Source organism: Peromyscus maniculatus, chromosome 21, assembly GCF_049852395.1.
Source record: "Peromyscus maniculatus bairdii isolate BWxNUB_F1_BW_parent chromosome 21, HU_Pman_BW_mat_3.1, whole genome shotgun sequence".
In the NCBI taxonomy this organism is placed as follows: Eukaryota; Metazoa; Chordata; class Mammalia; order Rodentia; family Cricetidae; genus Peromyscus; species Peromyscus maniculatus.
The window spans coordinates 17,826,299-17,847,669 of NC_134872.1; the positions used below are offsets into that span (position 1 = coordinate 17,826,299).

At 45.4% G+C, this 21,371-nt stretch overlaps 1 protein-coding gene across 4 annotated transcripts in view; it reads left to right on the forward strand.

The window, feature by feature from the left end:
- The window catches only part of Bicc1 (BicC family RNA binding protein 1), a 238,309-nt gene extending 217,390 nt beyond the window's left edge, over positions 1–20,919 (forward strand). For 2 of the 4 annotated variants that reach the window (XM_006979051.4, XM_076557006.1), the window contains 6 exons: positions 493–532; positions 901–1,055; positions 6,882–7,038; positions 10,250–10,410; positions 13,292–13,391; positions 18,457–20,919. In XM_006979051.4, the coding sequence (XP_006979113.2) occupies positions 493–532; positions 901–1,055; positions 6,882–7,038; positions 10,250–10,410; positions 13,292–13,391; positions 18,457–18,587 (744 nt within the window). In that variant the 3' untranslated portion in view covers positions 18,588–20,919. Of the gene's footprint in view, positions 1–492; positions 533–900; positions 1,056–6,881; positions 7,039–10,249; positions 10,411–13,291; positions 13,392–15,855; positions 15,935–18,456 lie in introns of all 4 variants that reach the window. The other 2 variants (XM_076557005.1, XM_076557004.1) reach the window with 2 other exon arrangements.
- The last annotated feature ends 452 nt before the right edge of the window (positions 20,920–21,371 follow it).

Consider the following 21,371-nt stretch of genomic DNA (forward strand, 5'->3'; position numbering starts at 1 on the left):
ACAAACAAATATTTAAAAAAAAAAAAAACCAAGGCTTTAGCAATGTGGTTGATAACGTCTTATGTTGTCTTGAAGTTATCCCTGTTTCCATCTTGTTTACCCTATGTGAAGAAGGATTCTGAGACCGAGGAGAGACAACAGATGCCTAAGGGCGTCATGTGACATCTTCCTTTGAGGTTTCTGCAGCTCTCAGGTCCCTCACGTCACATTAGCATGTAGTGGTCCTGATGTGGAAGACATTCCTCATTAATGAGAATTTGCTTGGATTTTGTAGAGGGAAAATCCTAATCCTTGCCACTGACTTCAAGTTAGATTAAAAAGTAGCAGATTGTTCCAAGTTGGTTTTGAAGGAGTGTTCAGATTAATCACACTTGCATTGTATATTTGTGGTACCATGATGCAGAACTTAGCTGATGTCTCAAACAGACTTGGCAGGATGCTCTGGGACTGGTAACAGACCCGGTTTTTTTTTTTTCTGTATTTCCTTTTCAGGCATTTGACTATGAGCAGAAGAAACTATTAGCCACCAAAGGTAAGTGACACGGGACTGCTCCCCGTCTGTGTCCCTCAGTCCACCTTCCTTTTCAAGCACTCCAGATGATTTGACAAACTGGATGCTTATAAAAAAGAAACCCCAAATCTTTGAGTTCGTAATACACAGATTCTTTCGAAATACTGTGAATTTTGTGAAATCCGTGAGCATAATTAAGGAGTCCCGCAGCTTTTCCTCATTTGCTTTTTATTGGATGAAATGTTTTATTCTTAGGCACTTTGTGTTAAGAAATAGCATTGAGTCATAACTTTTTCATATGCTGAAGAAACGCAGCACAGCGTCAGTAATTTTATTTAAGAATTTCATTAAGCACACCAGGAGTCTCTTTTATATTCTGTACTCCAAAGCCATGTTAAAGAAGCCAGTGGTGACCGAGGTCAGAACACCTACAAATACCTGGAGTGGCCTGGGGTTCTCGAAGTCCATGCCTGCGGAAACCATCAAGGAGCTGAGAAGAGCCAACCACGTGTCCTATAAGCCCACGATGACGACCGCCTACGAGGTGCATAGTTCTCCTCCTGTCCATCCTTCCCCAAGAACAGCTGGCTCCCTCCTGTCCCTGGCTCTTTAGGGTCACAGGGACAGCGTGGCTTGGCTCCCTTTCTGTCTTTGTGAGTGTGTGTAAATGGATGAATCTTACATAGTAGACTTTTTCTGTCCCCTCGAAGTTATTAATCTATACAGATGATGGAAATTTATATTTGGGAGTGAGTTTTTGTTGGATGAAGGGTATCCTTACATGATAGAGCGGGGCCAAGATCAAGCAAAGGGCAGCTGCAGTGTTTCATAAAAACTTACAAAGAGTCCTTTTGTCCAAGAGTATCACTAGCAAGCCACCGTAGGGGGATAGGCAACTATTCAACAAAAACAGATTTCCAGATCTGCGTTAACTTCAGTATGTTGAGATGTGCCAGCAGCTCAGCAGGAAGCATCTCAAGCAGCAGTTCCAACCTCCTTATGTTTCCCAGATGTTGGCTGCACAGCTCCACCATGAGGGTGGAATCTGGTGTTCTTCACATGTGGAGGAAGGGCCCAGAACGCCACCCTCCTGGCCAGGCTTCATGTGACTCTGAGCAGACCCTGTCCATCTGAGAATGTCAGACTCTGGCCTTGGGGAGTAGGGGTCTGGCCAGCTTGCACACACCCATTCTGGGAGACTTCAGGCTCTGGGTGGAAGAGAAGGATTAAGCCGAGCAGCATCGGTGTCCATCATCCCTGCAGGCTGCAAATGTGCTGGCCGAGGGCTTCGGAATTGTTAGTCTAATAGTAGCATTTGTAGACGGAGTTCCTTTTTTTCTACCCGTTTTCTTTGTAATAAGATTGTTGATGGATGCAAGGCAAAAGCAAATACTTTTGAAAAATTGCCTTTATCTCTCTTGAGCAAGCCAAGAAGAAAACACTATTGAATAGTCCCCCGTGAATTCCATTGTCAGGGTTACAGGAGCCACCTGGCAGGCTATATTTAAGATTAAAGTAACCTTCAGCTGCCGATATGTGGGGACCATTATGCAGCATTTTCAGGCTGTAGGTGTCCACTTCCCCTCAGGCCACCAGAGCTCTGAGAGGAAGTAGCATTGTCTTTTGTTAGCAGAGGAATTAAGCTAATGCTAAGACTTAGCTCTGCACCCTGCAGTCTGTGGTCCACCTCCCTTGCCTTGGCTTTCCGCAGAGTGAAGTGCGCAGTTGTTGACTGCCATTCTGTAGTTTCTGAAATGAAACATTTAACTTCAGAAATGCCCTTCGGTTCCCTGCTTGGAGCCTGACATTATAGCAAGTTGGGAATGATGCCATAATACAGAGGTCAGGTGCCGAGCTGGTAGGGGCTGAGAAACCCCACCAGTTGGATGGATAGATTTAGTGAGCCTTTATTCTCATCAGCTTGCATTCTCCTTTGGGTTGTATTGTTGGGTACCCAGTAATACCAGGAAGCTGCTATTAGTTCTGCCTGAGAACTTCATCCATAGAAAAACCAAGGCTTCTGAAGGATGAGGTTGTCTTCCTCGTTGGAGGGAGTAACTGCACATTCAAGCTGTTTATGCTTTCTGTATCCAAAGTAATGCTTTCAAAGTATTGTGTGGATACATAAGGTATTAGTGATAATTATCTTAAATTGGATTCACTCAATTCTTTGTGGTTTATATGGTGCATTTTCACATATAAATTTACACAATCTCCATAAACTTCTAGTGGGAAAAGAGGCTCCCAGAATGGATGTGTCTTCATCATGATATGGACCGGTAAATGTGAGAGAAAGGACTTGAGTTCATTTTACAGAATGTTCTGGAACATCTCCTCAATGAGTTAACTCAAGGAGTGCAGAGGGAAAGATGATGTGTAATTGATGTACAGCCACATGGCATAGCCACACACAGATACACATAATTTTAATCACCTAGAAGGAGCGCCTTTCTGTTAAGCTAAGATTTCATTTGGCAGGGGTGCAAAGCGAGGAAGAGCTGACATACATGTTTTGGATCTGAGCCATGGCTGATGCCAGTGCCCCAAAGAAACGTTCCTGTAAGGGGTGTTCACTCCCGAAACACTAAGGTTGTTGGCTGGAACAACCATGGGACCTTGAAATGCCCTCCACTCCTGCTCTTCCTCAGGGTCAGACAGACAACTTTCTATGAGCACAGGGCCCCTGTCTAGCAGCTTTTTCTCTCCTATGTCTTTGTTGGCTTGCCTGGCTTGGGCTAGCCTGCTCCACTTCCCTGACTGATGTCAGTCAGCCCTCTCATGCTGAAAAGTGGAGGCAGGCAGTAACAGTGAGACTAGAGCGTGGGGAAGCTCCACGTCATCTGCTTCTTTCCACCGCCCCTCTGAATGCTGGGAAGGGTAGACTCTGGCTTTCCTTAGGAGTGATGCTCTGTGCTTACCTTGGGACTCTCTTCCTTTGTGGAGGAGAGGGTCCATCCACAGCATTCATGAGTCTTCTGTGGCAGTGGCTCCCTGGGCAGGCAAGGCTCCTGTTTTCTCTGCCATAGCTCAGAAGGACTAAAACAGGAAGGTGTGTAAGGACTGAGGCTGGCTTCCATGATGAAGAATGTGGGGAAGGCTCTAAGAAACGATAGAGGACAATTCCTGTTGAGAGAATGAGAAAGCAGGGCATCGACAGCTATAGATAGATGGATAGATGGATAGATAGATATGACAGATGATAGATATATAGATAGACAGATAGACAGATACAGAGATAGATACACACACACAGTCAGGATGGATGGATAGATAGATATGATAGATGATAAATTGATAGATATATGGATAGATAGATAGATAGATAGATAGATAGATAGATAGACAGACAGACAGACAGACAGTGTTCAGGTGTCTCCTTATAGCACTGCCATGTCTAACTTGTAGGGTGACAAGAGCACCCTCACTTTCCTTATTTTTATAAGGAAAAACAAAGGGAAGGCGACTGCAGCTGCGTGGGCAGGAGCATCCCGGGCTGCCGACATCCGGCAGCTGAGAACTACCCCGCCGGTGTGCCAGGCGCCTCAGCTTCCTGCCCTAGGAAGCTTGCTTGGCCAAAGAATTAGATACTTTGAGCTCTACACTCTGTATTATTGAGAGGCTGGAGTTGAGCAATTTTTCAAGGTTTTGTTTTGTTTCGTTTTTTTAACAACTAAGTAATTATCCTGTCCTCCCAAAAGTTCTTTAGATAAGAGGCAGGCACTTTCTACCTTTTTTTTTCTTCCTGCCTGCTTGGTGTTATACTGGGACATCAAAATAAATAAATAAATAAATAAATAAAAATAAAAAAAATAAGCAAAAGTTCTCTGAACTGAGCCGCAAAGGCTTTTGGGTTTTTCTTTCTGTTGTCTAGCTCTTAAAAGCATAGGGGTCACATATTCTCCGAAGCAAACAAAAGCATGAGTTGGGAACCACCAGTGGTTTTCAACTTCCCCAACACTAAGCAAGGAAGAGGTCTGATAGTTTTTAATCTCACAAACCTCAGTGTAGAGGAGAACTGCTCAGTGGATATTTCAGATCTTAGTGGGATAGCAGGAATCGCCAACCTCAGAAGTCTGCCAGTTCAGTCGGCTAGGCAAGTGCTTCAAGACATTCAGAAAGAGGCAGCTGTCACGTTGTAAGACATGTAAGCCTAGCAGCTACTCATCAGGGCTGTGGCCTTGCCAGAATTCAGCATGTTCTTGGTTCTTGCTACTCTGGGTTTATCTTGGTTTAAGATAGAAAAGGTATTTTCAGCCGGGCGTTGGTGGCGCACGCCTTTAATCCCAGCACTCGGGAGGCAGAGGCAGGCGGATCTTTGTGAGTTCGAGGCCAGCCTGGGCTACCAAGTGAGTTCCAGGAAAGGCGCAAAGCTACACAGAGAAACCCTGTCTCGAAAAACCAAAAAAAAAAAAAAAGAAAAGAAAAGGTATTTTCACTGGAAAATCTAGCTTTGTTTGTTTGTTTATTTTCCGAAGCCATAATTTCACCCATATGCATTGCCCTAAATCAGCGAAGGCATCCCACTGTTGTAGGAAGGGGACTCCTTGAGTGGGACTCAGCTTTCCTGAGAGAGTATCGTGCACCAGATCGTACACACTAGTGTGCCGCTTTAGGGACAGGGCTGTCTTCTGCGGGGAGAAAAACAACATGTCAAGAAGGCAGTGGGCAATCAAATTCCTAGTCCCTGCCGGGCGGTGGTGGCGCACACCTTTAATCCCAGCACTCGGGAGGCAGAGCCAGGTGGATCTCTGTGAGTTCGAGGCCAGCCTGGGCTACCAAGTGAGTCCCAGGAAAGGCGCAAAGCTACACAGAGAAACCCTGTCTCGAAAAACCAAAAAAAAAAAAAAAAAAAAAAATTCCTAGTCCCTGCTCAGTGGAGGTTGCTTTGCCCTTAGGAACGGATGAGAGGCATGCCAGGAAATGGAGGTGACAAAATGGGGCCAATCTCAGAAGGGCCTTGGGAAAGAGCATTGTGTCTAAGGGAATCAACAGCTTGATCATCTTAACATTGGAATCCACTGTCTCAGAGCCGAAGGCATTGGCGATGAGGTTCCAGTAAGGCCCATCCTGGTAGACCTCAAGTTGATCCATGGTAGACTACAAGGGAATCATGGGAAATTAGGAAGCACCTCTGCCTCTGTATAGCAGAAATTCAAGACTGGAGGCATGGGTTGCTCTGATTGGCACTTAAAAATACCAGCCTCGTTGTATGTGCTGGATTACAGAGTGGGGCGGCAGTAAGACTAGCACCAGAGTGGTCCAGTGAGTGGAGGGGGAGGTTCATAGTGGCTGGTGGGAAGGGCCATTCAGTGAGGAAAATGCTCAGGTACTAACCATAACAGACTTGCAGCTTCATGATCTTGAAGTTCCACGGGGATCTCAATCCAGAGGTAGGATCTGCACACTGAGGATTTCACAGAGGATTGAACCTATTGAGTGACCAAGTACAGGGGGAAAAAAGGGTGGTGGATGGGGTGGTGTCTAAGACCAGGCCTACAGATAGCCTGCCATTTAGGATGGCAAAGAAGAAGGTCACAGAGGACATGGGGAGGAAGTAGAAAACCTCAGGACTAGGGTGTCCTGCTGTTAGTTGGAAGTGTTTAAGGGAGGCCCTCCTAGCTGTGAATGGGCTGCATGAGCCAAACTGAAGTGTGGTAAGAATTTTCTTGGAGTTGCCAGTGAAAATAAATCTGCAAATGAGGAGAGTGGAACTGATATTCTAGTACAAAGCCAGGGTGTCATCATACCGTGGATACTTGAACGAAAAGAATCTGTGCAAATTCAGGCCGGTTTTAAGTTGTTATGAATTATTTTTCATTTTAATTTGGAGGACTTCAAAGAGTACGTTGTCCTGGGTATCTGTAATTGGCTGGAGAGATTATGTCCTTGTTTGGGGGGAGGCTAGTGTCAGGGAAATGCCAGCTCTGTCTTCGCACACTGAGTGTGAGGATAGGAGCAGGCATCTTTCTAGGAACATTGGCTTTCCCTGTACCTCCGCCACTCCCATGTCCTTTTCGTGTGAGCTGAAGCAGAGAATCATTCCTGTACTAGGTGTGTGCGTGCCTGTGTGCGTGCAGAGGGGAGTGCTCTGTTTCCTAGAACAGGGATGAACACAACCGTGACATTCTGAAACATTACAGGAAGGCACACAGGTGACTTCTAGAGCTCTGTGGGCGCCTGCACAGTCAGTTCCTCTTGGTGAGGACCTCACTGTCTGTCAATGCTCATCCTTGGTACATTCCGGACAATGAGTGTGCCCTGGTTGGCGGCAGGACAGTGCAGTGGTATCATTGCCTGGTACCATTTCTCCTCCCACTCTGAGAAGTCCACCATGTTGAACCGTTCCTTCTCTGGCTTGGACTCTTTACAGGGCTCCTCATTGTCCCTCTCAAGGTCCAGCAGTCGTGAGCATCTGGCAGGCGGAAGCGAATCAGACAACTGGCGAGACCGGAATGGAATAGGACCCATGGGTCACAGCGAATTTGCCGCGCCGATTGGCAGCCCCAAGCGCAAGCAGAACAAATCAAGTGAGCTTGATTTCTGTTCACACTTTCCAGGCATCAGCTTAGAGACCTTTGCTTGGAGTGAGGTGATGAGGGGCAGGCAGCTTCCCTCCTGAGACATGAAGTGCTTGGTGTGAGTCACGTGTAGCCTCTTCCCAAAGCTCTCCTGGTTCCTCCCTGTGAAGTTGTCTCCTCTCACTGCATTTTGTACGTGGTGTACACTGTAGCCCTTGCCTCCCGAAGTGCCATCATTTACTATCATGACCTACCTTGTAGAATTTGAGTTCTGTCAGTCAGTAATCCCTAGTGAATGCTCATTGAGTACTCTGTGTCAGGCTGTGTCTGGCACCTAGCAGGCACATGTTCTGTAGATGTTTGTGGAGTGAATCTCAATCTATTCTCTCTCTCTCTCTCTCTCTCTCTCTCTCTCTCTCTCTCTCTCTCTCTCTCTCTCTCTCAATCTCTCTCTCTCTCTCTCTCTCACACACACACACACACACACACACAACACACACACACACACACACACACACACACACACACACACACACACACACCTCCAGATAACAAGGAAGAGATTGGAACCTGTGAAAGCAGTTGAGTAAGATATGCCCAAAGTAGCATATTGGGACAGCTGAAGAAAAACTAGCTATTAATGGTGAAAAAAAGAGAATTTTTAGCTTAATCTTTTTTTTTTAATTTGAGAATTTCATACCCTAGTACTGTATTTACATCATTTTTACCCATCTCTCTCCTCCCCCAATTTCTCTTGTGCTCCCCCACCCCCCATTTCCCTCTCTCAGCAGCCTTTGATTGCCTGTAGCTCTTCATCTAGGGGTAGGGTGGGCTTTAGGAAATTTCCCCCACCCACATTGGCATGCCAACGGTATTGTCATTCTGCAGGTCTCATTTAGGCAAGATGGATTAACATAAAGAGAGAAAGCCCTGGCATTCTGCCTGAGCCAGTGTGGCTGAGGCTGAGCAGGGGGCGGTTATCTGTAGGGGTGTTGGCTCTCCTAGGTGGTCAAAATGGATAGCCAGACCAAAGAGCACACAGTGACCATGAGGTGTGTTAATAACGCCTTTTGATTCAGAGTTCTTGCCAAATTTGGAATTCCAAACAGGTAGCATGGACAGTCTGAAGGCACCGCGGGGGAGTGCGGTAAGCATGGCAGCCTATGGTTATGGTTAGGCAAGGTGGCTGCGTGGTCAGGTGTCTCCAACTTGAAGACTAGTCACACTATTGACCAAATCCAAATCGGAAAGTGAAGTCAACTCCTCTCCCTATGAACCGTGAGTTGTAGCTGGAAGCTCCCATCAATGACGGTCTGATTGTCTAAATGTGCACAGTGCAGTCAGCCCAGAGGCGGGCTGCTGTCCCACACAGGCCTTGGGGTATAGGGGTTTGGCCTATGCAAGTTGGTTTTGTATTTCATTTCTCCTTTCCTTCAGCTAACTTACACCAACTCTACTAAGTTGTTGAATTAAAACTTAGGTTAAGATGAGCTTGTGAAAAGGAAAAGGGGTGATTAAGGAAGCCCAATAATATGGCTTTCACCAGGAGTTTGAAGGGTAGGGTGGGGTTAGAAGAAGATACGGAAACTATCAACAGTTAAGACAAACATATCAATAGTCAACACGAAGCTAAGGGCCATTATAAACATTTACCACAGAGGGTTTTAATTTCAAATATCTGTTTAAAATTTTACTAATATGTTTTCCTTGGCGCAGATCTACAATATGTATTATACTGGTCCAACTCTTTAATTTCCACTCACCTCATCTCAGGTTCTCAATGGCTTCGTGTGGCCAGTGGCTACCACATTGAAAAGCATGGGCATAGCTACTTTTTCTTTATACCCTGGGTCTTAGTCTCAAAGGTTCCTCCTTCTCTGGGCTTCCCTGTTTATACCAGTTGCTCAGTGTAGATTTTGGTAGACCCCCTTTGCTCTACCAGAAGGTACGTTTATCATTTGGACAGCAATTTACGTGCTCAGCCTGTAGTTGACTTCTACTCACTCAAGGCCAGTGGGCACTTGGAGGGGGGCTCCCAGCCCATGGTTTTGTAGCATCCTTGACTCAGTATGCTTTGATGATTTCTGGAAACTTCTGTCTTAGCTATAAATGATAGTCCAAGGATGTTATTTTAAGGGTTAGTTTTGGATTCTTCTTATAAGACTATACCTGTTTTGAAAAGAAAAAGAAATGTTATTCATAATTCCTTGCCTTTGAGATATGCAGAGAGCTTCTCAGTTTGCATGGGAGAAAGTGGTGAGTGGTACTAGAACCCATGCAAAGTGGACTCTCAGGCTTGGAGTTCCAGAGCCCTGGAGTGACCTGCAGGGATCTGCCTGACCTGGAGGAACCTCATCTCTTTCTTCCACTCTCTAGAAATCCCTCTTAGGGCCATATCCTCACTGTGAGAGGATGGATCCTCACACAAGCAAGAGGCAGCATGGCCACACAACCATCCACTAGATCCTCTAAAGCAGCATGCTTAGGTGTCTGGTCATGTACACGGTCTGGTTTTAGGGTCCTTCCTCTAGTCTGGGTTGTCAGTTGATCTGAGAGCCAGACCACGGGTAGGACTGCCTATCAAGTCCTTTGCAGAGCCAAGACAAGACTTCTGCATTGCTCTGCTAGCTTTCTTCCTGAGAAACCCATGCGGTCAGTCATAAATTAAATCCGGGAACCTCAGGCTCACTGCTGTGCACATTACTCATTTCAGAAGCACCCGATTTGGCAGACTTGACGGCCTGATGGGTGCTTCAGGGCCGTGGGATGTGTGTGCTGCAGCGCTGCACAATTCCTCTGCATTAAGGAGGCACAGGTCAGGAGGTGGAGATCCACCCTGCCATCCAAAGGGAACCTGGGCCTGTTATAACTTCCTGTACCTTTGCCGGGTCCCAGAGTTCCTTTCCAGCTTTTCATTTGATGCCCATCAAATCAGCTGTAAAGAGCCAACGCTCAGGGGAGAAAATACAATGAATGATTATTAGCTGCAGAGGCACGGTACTGACTTTCTGCCTCCCAACTGTTAACCTGGGGATGGCAGGCGCTTCCCGACAGCAATAAACAGCGTTTCCTTGGTGAGAAGCTGGTCCTGTGGTGACGGATTACTGTGCTTTACGGTGCTCTGTTGAGCCGAACAATGAAATCTGAAATACTTGGTGATTAAGGCTTTTAATTAAACCGTGTTCTCTGTGGCCTTGACTGTCTCTCCTCTGCCTTCCAGGAGAGCATTATCTCAGCAGCAGCAACTATATGGACTGCATTTCCTCGCTGACAGGAAGCAATGGCTGTAACCTGAACAGCTGCTTCAAAGGCTCGGACCTCCCTGAGCTTTTCAGCAAGCTGGGCCTGGGCAAATACACAGACGTCTTCCAGCAGCAGGAGGTGGGCCAGCCTGTGTCTTCCTGGGCATCTTTGTTTGGGTTTGTGGGTTGCTGTGGGCCACAGGAATATATCATAAGAATTCAGCTGGTTATGGCACAGTCACTACCTGGAGGGATCAGGGAATTCCTCTAGAGGAAGCCAAATTCCAAGGAGTTTTTGGTGTTATTTGGCTTGTTATATATCAGCTGTCTTCTGTTATGAAAATCATGTGTGCCTTCATAGTTTTCCCAATTGACTTTTCCCTAAGAAGGGCTAACAGTGTGGACTGATCACTCTCTGGACATACACATTCCAGGTATTTGGAGAACAGCCTCAGGAAAGGCTTTCTCTGGAATCAGATATCTCCCTTGGCCACTTTCAAGGACTAGCAGTAATAACAGTCCACATGAAAGTCTTCTAATTTAAGGTAAATTCCACAAGGAGACACTGCCTAGGTCAGGTGGACCTTAAGTAATAGTTTTACACAATTTAGCTCAGACCCTCCTTTCTTACAGCCTTACTAACTTTATAGACCTTTTACTCCTTACCTAACCACTTTTAGGAATATTTCGATAACTTTCTGTGCTGACAGCTATGCTCAGCCAGAACCCCAGTTCAAGCCTCCCTGTAATTATCATCATTGGCAGGATCCGGCCAGGTCCATCCCCAGATGGAGGAAAGTACCTTATCAGAGATACCTCTGTACTCTCTAAGAACAGACTTAAGCATCCAGGCTACCTGTTTGAGAAGGCCTGGCGGATGTGCCAATTAAGCTTTACTTCCTCCTTTCCCAAACCTTACCTCTAGTTCCATATCTCCCTTTAACTATCACCAGAGGCATCTAGCTGTACACAGGTTGCCTAGCGACTGAGCACATTTCCCCCACCCTGAAGAAAAATGGCAGATAGCTTGGACAGATAGGAGCCACAGGAAAAAAGAAGACAGTTTTATTTTCTCCCATTGACCTAGCAACTTATAGATTCTTAACATTTTCTACCAAACATGTTTAAGATTATAGTTGAGCACATAAGATCCCTATTTCTAGATATTACCTGAATTTAGCCTTTAGTTAATTCATTTCCCCATTGGTCACTTCCCTTTGGGGTTACAAATGATAATTAATGGTTATTGCCTCCCTATGTGATTCTTATCACCCCTCTGTTTGACCCTGGAAGCCTGGTTTTGCACTGCCAAGGGATGACTGCTTGTAAGTGTATATATACAGGGACTCCCAGGGCATGTGGAGGACAGAGAAATGGAGAACAGGGAGGAACAAGGAGGATTTTGACCAGAGAGTATGTGTGGACGAGATGGAAGATGAAGAAGAACAAGATGAAAAGGACCTAGATGAGGCAGACTTAAGACAAGAGAATTAAGATAGGACATAGAGGGAACAATTAAGATAGAACTTAGAGGGAGCAGTAGATAAATATAGAGAGAAATCAGGCAAGAAAGGAGCTAGGCACCAGAACAGAACTGAAGCTGTGTGTATGTGGATGTTATGCCAGAGGAATTAAAGCAAGTGGACTATAGAGCTCGGTGTGCTGAGATTCTATTTCCCGAAAACAGTAGTTCTCTCTCCTGAGCCCCTGGGATGTATAATATTAAGGCTGGTCCCTCTAATATTATACAAGAGTGGGTGTGATGACCCCTAGAAGAGCCATGTTGACCTGTGGTTGTACTTTCCCTGGGTGTTTAGTCAGATCTCAGCTTGTTCTAGCTGCTGAGGAAAACGTCATCTTGTTTCTTATTCCATAGAACATGGGAAAGCAGAGAAGTAGAAGGTGGGGTTTGCAGGAAAGCACCCCAACCATCCTTCACCACTTTAGCTGAGAGAGCACACTGGGGTGCTGATGTAGGGGAACCTGGGGGTCATGGCTCCCCTGAGGTCAGCGTTGAGCCTGCAGGTCCTCGTTGTTCCCATCTGCAGCCATCTACGATGTGTACAGCAGCCAGCAGGGCACATCATTGCCTGTCCCAAGTGCCCAGTGTTAGCAATGGAGACATCTGACTTCACTGCTGTTACCTTTCTAGTCCCCACAGGCTAACTTCAAAATAAGAGCCCTGGCCCCCGAGCTGTTTCCGTCCATATTGCGTTGCTGAGGCCACAGGACATGCTGTTAGACAGATGTTTCTGTACCATTTTTTGAGACAGTCTGTTGTGTTCATTGAACTGAGGACTTGATTCTCCTGCATGGCCATAGACAACACAATGGAAACATCCTGTGTTCACTTTGATTTCTCCTTAGAACCAAAAGCTAACAAACAGTCTTGATTCATAGCCTTCTTTTTTATCAGTTCACAAATGTGGTACAGTATTTCTGTTGTTTTGTTTTGATCATAGCTGCCAAGATGCTCAGAGCTAAATTTATCTCGGTGGCATTAAGTTGCTGGCTTAGTCTGTCTCCTGATAACAGTTGCTTTCAGTTCACCAACTTCATTGTTCTCTCTCTCTCTCTCTCTCTCTCTCTCTCTCTCTCTCTCTCTCTCCCTCTCCCTCTCCCTCTCCCCCTCCCTCCCTCTCTCCCTCCCTCCCTCCTTCTCCTTGAGATTTTTTTTTTTTACAGTGTATGAATATTTGCTTGAATGTGTGTCTGTGTACCATGTGTGTGCAGGGCCCATGGATGACAGAATTGGACATCAGATATCCTAAGACTGGAGTTCTAGTCACTTGTGAGCCTCCATGTGGGAGCTGGGAATTGAACCAGGGTCCTTTGGAAGGGCAATCAGTGCTCTTCCCTGCTGAGCCATCTCTCCAGCCCCCACCCGGTTGGTGTTGCTACCACTGGTTTCAGGAAGTAGGTAGAGTTAACTAAGCGATACGAGAACGAGTCCATCCCACAGTGGTAAAGACACACACCCACTGAACCGATTGGCTACAGCTTGTTTCTGCCTTCCACAGATTGATCTCCAGACGTTCCTCACCCTCACAGACCAGGATCTGAAGGAGCTGGGAATCACCACCTTTGGAGCCAGGAGGAAAATGCTGCTGGCAATTTCAGGTGAATAGATATTGAACTCATATTGTAAAATCTGAAAGCCCTCTCTCCGGGGTCTCAGCCTGTGAGGCTGCTTCTGCCCATCAGCTACGCACTCCTCTGATACCATGATGGATATGATGTAGGAGGAGTCTTCCTGCCAACACCTGACCAATGCTGAGAACCCCCTACTACCTAATCAAGGCCCTGCCCCAAAGCCTGTCTTGGCAGTATCATTCCTTGTGCTAGACCGCCTCAGAAAGATGTAGCCAACATTGCCCCATGCGGAACATGAAAATGGGTGAGCAATTGTGATAAACAAGTTGCTATGTCCATGAGTAATTAGTCTTTATTGAGAGCCATGTTCCAATGTATATGTCCTTGAGCAACCAGGGTGATCATACTGAGAGGAAAAAAGCATTCATGGTGTTTCTTGGCAGGGCTTATCAGACTTAATGCCTTTCTATTTTTTCTAATGTGTTAGTAGAGTTTGAGTCACAGATGGAAGGAACATAGTATCTGCGTCCCTAGTCTGCCTTCGTGGTGGTGTGTTGCATATTCCTTTAGTGAGTGCTCTGTACCTACTCACTGGGTGCCACGCAGGTGATAAATCGGGGCAGTGCACATGTATGTCAGTGTCCCTCGACAGTGTTCAGAGAAAGAGGACATGAATGTCTTTCCAGCAGTGTTCAGTCAAATTCATGTGTGCCTGCCTCTTGAAGAGACAGTGACACTAATAACAGAAGCCAAGCATTCTCTGCTGGGGGACTGTCCCTTGGCAGGCTGGGCCTGTGTGAGGCCAACAGTTGCGTCCAGCTGGTGAATATCCTTTCCAGCCAGCAGAAATCATAGTAGAAAATACAGTTCAAAACCTCAGTGTTTTCCCCATTTTGTTTAGCGGTGGATTGCATTACCTGACGCACCTCCTCATGAGAAATCTTGGTGTAAAGCAGATATGTGCCTGCAGGGTAGATGTCAGCATGGGTAGTTTGGGGTGTAGCGTTACGACTCCTCCACAGTAGTGTTTGTACTTACATGCTTAAGGACTCTACCCGGGAGTCTCCACCAGCCTGTATTAACAGTGTTTGGGTGGATGTGTAATTCCTGAGTAGTCATGAGCTCATCCCAGAATATGTGAGGGGAACAACGGATTCAGAAAGGAGGTTTGTGTTTTGTGGGGCCAAGTTACCGATTCTTGGGGTGAGACTACAAATCTCTCTTGGTTTTGGCTTGTCATGAATGTAGATTATGGTGGTGATTGTGTGGGTCACCTTCCATTTCTGAGACCTGTCCTTCCGTGAAATACATCATCGGGCTTGATGGATACTCTCAGCAGACCGTTTCAAACCCTTGTTTGTTCTTTTTGCTGTCTTTGGTAATAAGATTGTTTCATTCACCTTGTTTACCTTAGAGCCTGTCCACACAAGGTTAGTCTCAGATTCTAACATTAGATAATTCCACATTGCTCCATTGATTTTCAAGTGAAATTGAGGTGCTACTTGGTATTTGACTAAGTCACACACTTGCTAGTACAGGCTAGCACTTCTATACAGAGAAATATCTACCCTGACACTCTGTAGCCTTCTACTAGCCTTCATGGAATAGTGGTAGCAATGTAATGAAAACCAGGTTTTTTCCTCTGTGAACTGGTTCCAGGTCCTGTGAATCATTCAACCACATGGGACGGCTCCCAAACATTTCCATAGGTTGTAGGTGGATCAGCAGGATGCTTTCCTCTGGAAAATAGCGATGCCCCTCAGTCTAGGTTTAGAGAAGGGGAATACGATGAAGGGGTTTTGAATCCTCTTTATTTTTCCATTCATCATCTTCGGCAGGGTTCTTCTGAGGTCAGTATGTGTTTCGGAGGCCATCTCTCCTGACGGGCTCATGAGTTCTCATGCCTTTAATTGGAATGAGGTGCCTTGGGACTGCTCTGCACAGCACGGGGTCTTTGATTACACCAAGGAAGGTTTGCCTTACTATGCCGAATGCATTTGTTGGGACCTAATAAATCATTTCTCTTTGCAAGTAATATTGTCATTAAGAAATGCTTCATCAAAAGCTACTTCTCCCCATTCAGCCTACCTGATAACAAAGACTCCCCACTCACAACCCCAAGCATTCTACCCCAGAGAGATGCAGCCTGGCCAGGCAGCCCTGACTCATGCTTGTCTTCTGGTTAGATTGTTTCTCCTTTGCAAAATTGTGCAGATTATTAAATTTATCCTTGGAATTGTTCTTTTGGTATGAGGTTTTTATCTTGGGGCAGAGAGCCTGCGTTTTAATATTGTAGGGAGTGAATTTGAGATGCAGAGATGTGTCCGAGAATAAATTGGAATTTTTCTTTTGAAGTCAGATTGCTGAGACCAGTTTAGTAACTGGGTAGCTAGCGAGCTGGACAGACTCAGTGAGGCACGCTAGCATCCTGTTGACAAGCCTCCTGCCACAGCCTCAGGTAGATCTAACATCTCCCGACCTATTCTTTTAGTTTGTGACTCTGTTCAGATCCGCAACAAGATCCTGAGAGCTGCCAGGATTGTGTGAACCTTGGAATTTCAAAGAAAAAGGTTGGTATTTTCCGAAACTATCCCCTTAGGTTTTTCTGAGACAAAAGATACAACTAGAGGAAGGAGTTTGCTTTTTAATCTTAAGTAAGACCCTTAATGTCTTCAGTAGGACTTGCCTTGACGGCCTCTCTCAGGCAGCTTTGTTTCTGGGCCTCACGTGTGTGTTCACTCTTTTAGAAACTGTGCCTTTGTAGATGGCCTGGTTCCCCTCACGGTCACTGTGTTCTTTCAGATGGCTTAGCCAATGGAACCTTTTAAAGATAATCACTGAAAACCTTCATTGGCCTCCTTATTTTCACTGGCTCACTGCACAGGCTCCCGTGCTGGGGAAGAGTGTTCAGCCCCATTCCTTATTTTCCTTCTCTGTAAGAAGGGAACAAACTCCTGACTCGGACCTTACACCTGTGAGAAACATGGAGACCAAAGATGGTCTTCTCTGAGTGGGCCTTTAAGTACATTCAGTTCCATCTTGATCTGAAATTTGGAGCTCTGTGTTGCTGGGTTTTTAAAATAAGACACAGTTGTTCAGCTTTTTGGAAGGCGTGTCAGATTCCGTAGTGACAGAAATAGCTACCATGCCATGTGTGCCAGCGTGTGCCTCGTTCATAGAGACACCTTACACCTCTTCACAGATCTCAAACTATTCTTACAATTCATAAAGGGATGTGGTACACTTCGGTACAAACGAATGCTCTGTCCACAGGTCATACCTGAAGTGGTGATGTCTCTGGTGGCATCCTTACTACCACAAGGCCTTGTTTATGTGTGGTTACAAAAACCCAGTGTTCAGTGAACCTTTGCATCAGGCAGGTGCGGGCTCAGCTCTGTGCTTTATCCATGTGCAAGCAAGTGACATCAACTTTTTTTTTTTTTTTTTGAGACAGGGTTTCTCTGTGTAGCTTTGCGCCTTTCCTGGAGCTCACTTGGTAGCCCAGGCTGGCCTCGAACTCACAGAGATCCGTCTGGCTCTGCCTCCCGAGTGCTGGGATTAAAGGCGTGCGCCACCACGCCCGGCGTGACATCAACTTTTAAACAATCAGTTTCCAATAGAGGATTCTCGTGTTATCTGCCCCTTAGGAAAGACTTGCAAAATGAAGCAATTCTAAGGTACCTGTCATCACCTCTAAGGGCATCAGTGTTATCTCTTCTCTGAGAACAGTGTGTTAACAAAAGAGAAGTATCTCCAAGGTTGCCCTGACCCTTACAGGGCAGGTGTTTACATTCTGAAGACATTTAGGTGAACTGTTAAAGGTATGCAGGCTGACTTATCTTCCAGGACTCAGCAGACAGGAGTATGGCTGACTATCTGGTGGTCCTTACCCACTTGGCTCATGACAGCCTCAATCATTTTCTCATCCTACGACTCGCCAGAGCTCCCATGGCTCACAGTGTGACTGCTGAATTCCAAAGGCGATGGATATACTTGAGGGAGGGGGATGGTATTAAACTGAGTTCTGTACAAGGTGAATCTCCTGCCTAAGTCTCCTGAACACAGACAAACCCAAGCAAGTCAGTTTTACATCTTTCTGATCATTGAAAGTTGAGCCAATTGGAGAGATTTACATTTGGTGCTGGTGAGAAATCCTAACTTCCTGTTTCACAGTTCCCCTCACATGTCTGCCTAGAGAGTTTTGTGGTGATGCCAGGGTCCCTCAAACAAGGGGAATGCCGAGTCACACACCATCTACAACGATTAGCTAGCTGTTTGCCTTTCTGTTTGGATCTGTTCTGCCATGTGAAAGTCACTAGATATTACTCAAGATTCTTTGAAATTAAAGTAGGATATTTTATTTTTTTTCTCCTGACAATTTAGATTTCACTATTGTCTTTAAGTATTAATTCTCTAAGTGGATGAGATCTTTACTAAGTTGATGTTTTTGTACCAAGTTCTTTCGTGTGGTTGTGCTTCTGATAACTGGTTGCCGTTCAGGAAGCCCAGGCTTGGAATCCTGGTGCAGTTGTGGGGAGGTGGCTTCATACTCTGTGTGCAGCCTTCAGGCATGGGAGTCTCTGTCCATGTCTGCCTTGCCTATATTAATGTTTTCTGTGTCTGTCATGGAGGAAGAGTGCATATGTGTGTTTTGCTGAGAACTGAACCCAGAGCCTCAGTCCTGTTAGACCACTAAGCTGTGTTCCCAGCTGTTGTAATCCTCCCTGCCACTGGTAATAATATTTTCTCATGCCAGCATCTCTTGTGCCCTTTGCCTCTGACTTTTGGCCTAGCAAACCTGTCTCATATGACTAGGGGCTTCTGGGAATGACACTGAGCTGGGTGTTTTACAAACCATAATGATAACCCGTAGTTATCTAGGGGAGCAGTAAGTGCCTCTCACACCGTGGGTTATGAAATGTTTAGAAAGGCCCACTATTACCTCAGAGTCTACCTCCTGCCACCAACCTGGCTTTCCCCACAAATCCCGCTGTCACTTTTCTCTTGAGTTCTGACGCCATCTCCTTATACAGAGCGCTTCTCCACTGACCAGCTAACCGTCGGCTCTTGCTCTCTTCTGTTCTCTTCCCAGAGCTAAGTAAAAACCGAAGAAAACTTTTTGAACCACCCAATGCGTGCACCTCCTTCCTGGAGGGCGGAGCCAGCGGGAGGCTGCCCCGTCAGTATCACTCAGACATTGCCAGCGTAAGTGGCCGTTGGTAGCAGTACCTTCTGGACACACCACCACCTGCAGAGATGGACACAATCTGTGGACAGTCTTCATTGCACCCGTCTGTTCGTCCTTGGCACTCTGGGTATCTGGTATCGGGACCAAACCATTGAATTCGCTCCTGTACTTCATGGCAAAAAAAAAAAAAAAGAAGAAGACGACGACAAGAGATGTGTCTCATGTTGCCATAAAAGCACCAAAGGGGAAATGCTTTTTAAACTGGCAATTGGACAGAATTTGCAAAATGAGGGTAGGGCTTCGTTTCTTCCTATTTACCTATATTACATATGCACTGATTTTTTTTTTAAACCTAAAATGAAGGAGAATTTTGACATCTGGGATGCCAGAAAACTTAGAAGTTATTTGTTTGCTTGAACTCTCTTGGTGTTTGGGGATTTGAAAAAAAAAAAAAAAGTAATCAAAGTATAATTTTCTGCTTTAAGATAATGACTGAGGTCTTTCAGCACTTTACACGGTCTAGTTGCTCGTCCTGTGGATCTGTCTCCCACCTTCATGTTTCTGGTATTGGTACACATTTTTCCGGCCCCATCAAATGTTTATTTGAAATGGTACTGGACATTAATTAGTTCCTGTGCAGAATTTTCTGCACTCGCTCTGGACCAAATTCTGTTCATTTGCGTCAGCATCTTAGGAGCCCTTGGCCATGACTGCAGTCCACTGGCCAGGTGCAAAAGACAGAGCAAATGGACTTTGCAATGCTAACTCTGTGCATCTGTCCTAGTGAGCTGCTGTCTGTATTGCTAAAATGATCTGAAGGGTTATCTAAAGGCCAAGGGGCTGGTCTTTTAGTATACCGCCACTAAAGGACATTTATTTATATCAAACTTTTATTTTTAGATATTATAAGCATACAAGTAGATAAGTGATGAAATGGATATTTTCTAGAGATTTATGTTAGAGAATGAGCTGCATTCATAACTGGAGCCTTAGGTTGTCACTTTATTTAAAAAGACAAGTAACCATTTGACGAGACAGCATGGCTGCCATTAGGAAGAGAAGAGGCCCCTCCTTACCCGGTAGCTCCACCCGCTGTGGGTCCTGGGACGTTCCTCAAAGTGCCTTCGAGTCCGCTTGACGTCAACTTGGATCGTTTGGGAACAGAGAAAGGCTCCAGGGTGACAGCTCATCCCAGCGCTGAATTCTGAAGGGGGAGAAAAAGGGTTTCCTAAGTGGCCAGATTTCTCTTTACGATCTTATACTGTGAAAGGCCAAGAGACCAGGCGACATTATTTCCTGTCTTTGCAGACATATGAAGGTTTTCAGTCCAATGAAGACAACCCCTCAAAGAGTGCCTTTCTCTCTTCAGAGCAATATTCTTACCAAGTGTATACATTTTTTTGGAAAACTTTTCCCATAGGGCGTGTTGTCAGGTACCTTTAGAGGTGTGTGTATGTTTAGCGTGTTAAGGCTTTCTGTGTGACATAGACCGCTCCCTCCTGCTCTTGGTAGAGGTGTTGGAGGAATGTGCACACAGCTGGGTGTCTATACAAACACGAGGTAAGAAATGCTTGCCTAGTGTCTTTCCAGGGCTTAGTCTGATCATTAAAGAATTGAAGGAATCTTTACCCATGGAGAAATTTTCACATGGAAAACTTTGGCTCCCTGGAAGCATGACCATGAGCTTGGCACAGCAGTCATATCTACCTGGCACTGATCTCAGTCTTCCCCGCTTAAGGGGACAGAATTGAATCGCTCTGTGTAAGTAGTGGAGTGGCCATCCTGTGCCCATGTGCTCAGATGCCCTCCTGAGGCTTATCACATATCCAGTTCACCATCTCAGCTCTCTAAATTTTGTTATTTCTTTAATTAAAAAAAGACAAACTAGCAAACTAATCATTGGAGCTCATTGTGGACTCTGCCCTGCATTTGCTAATGGAAGACAAGGGAACAAATATTCACTATTAAGCTGGTTTAGGCTGTACACATAGTGCTTTGATTTGATACCAAAGGGAAGCTGTCCACTTCAACTTGATTAAATAGGGAGGCTAAAAATATATATATAATTAAAAACACTGGAAGGTTTCTCTCCCTTTCTCCTGATGCAGCGAAGTCATGCAGACTTGCTGGTATTCTGTCGTCAGATTATTTGGGTTATTAGAAGGAATGGGGACTTTTAACCAACCTGGCCTTACTCGCGACTGGTAATCTGTAAATAGGGAGCAGACATAGATTGTATTTTGTGGGGAATTTTTGTCCTTTTATCACTTTTTTTAAAAACATGAGAGATGGGATTAACATTGAAAGTGGGGACTTTTTTCTAAGCCAATCGTTACATGAGAAATAAATTTATATAACCCCTTTGTATTGCTGTCTACATGGAATGTGTCTTTTTTTTTTTTTTTAATTTAAAATCTTTCCACATGAGCGCCGCACCTGTCCTTGTTTTTGGGTTTCAAGGAAAGGAAGGGGCTGTTTCTAGCAGAGTTGAATCCACATCCTCTCTGTTCTCACTGTCAACAGGAAGCCAGTGATTTTGAGACTAATGATTGGTCATTCTTCTTGTCACCAGCCCTCAGTATATCCAGAAAGACTAGCTTTGTTCTTACTCATTCTTTAATAAGCACTCAGGTGGATGACTGCTTTGACAGGCTCGTCCATCAGCAAAGGTTCCATGCTCAGGAGGGCTGGGTTTGACCTTCGTTCCCTTACAGAGACTGTTAGATTCATTCTTAAACTGAGATTGGCACCTTATGCTAATCCTGAAATGTGGCTAAATATTTACAAAACCATAGCCGTCCACCCTTACATTCTCAGTA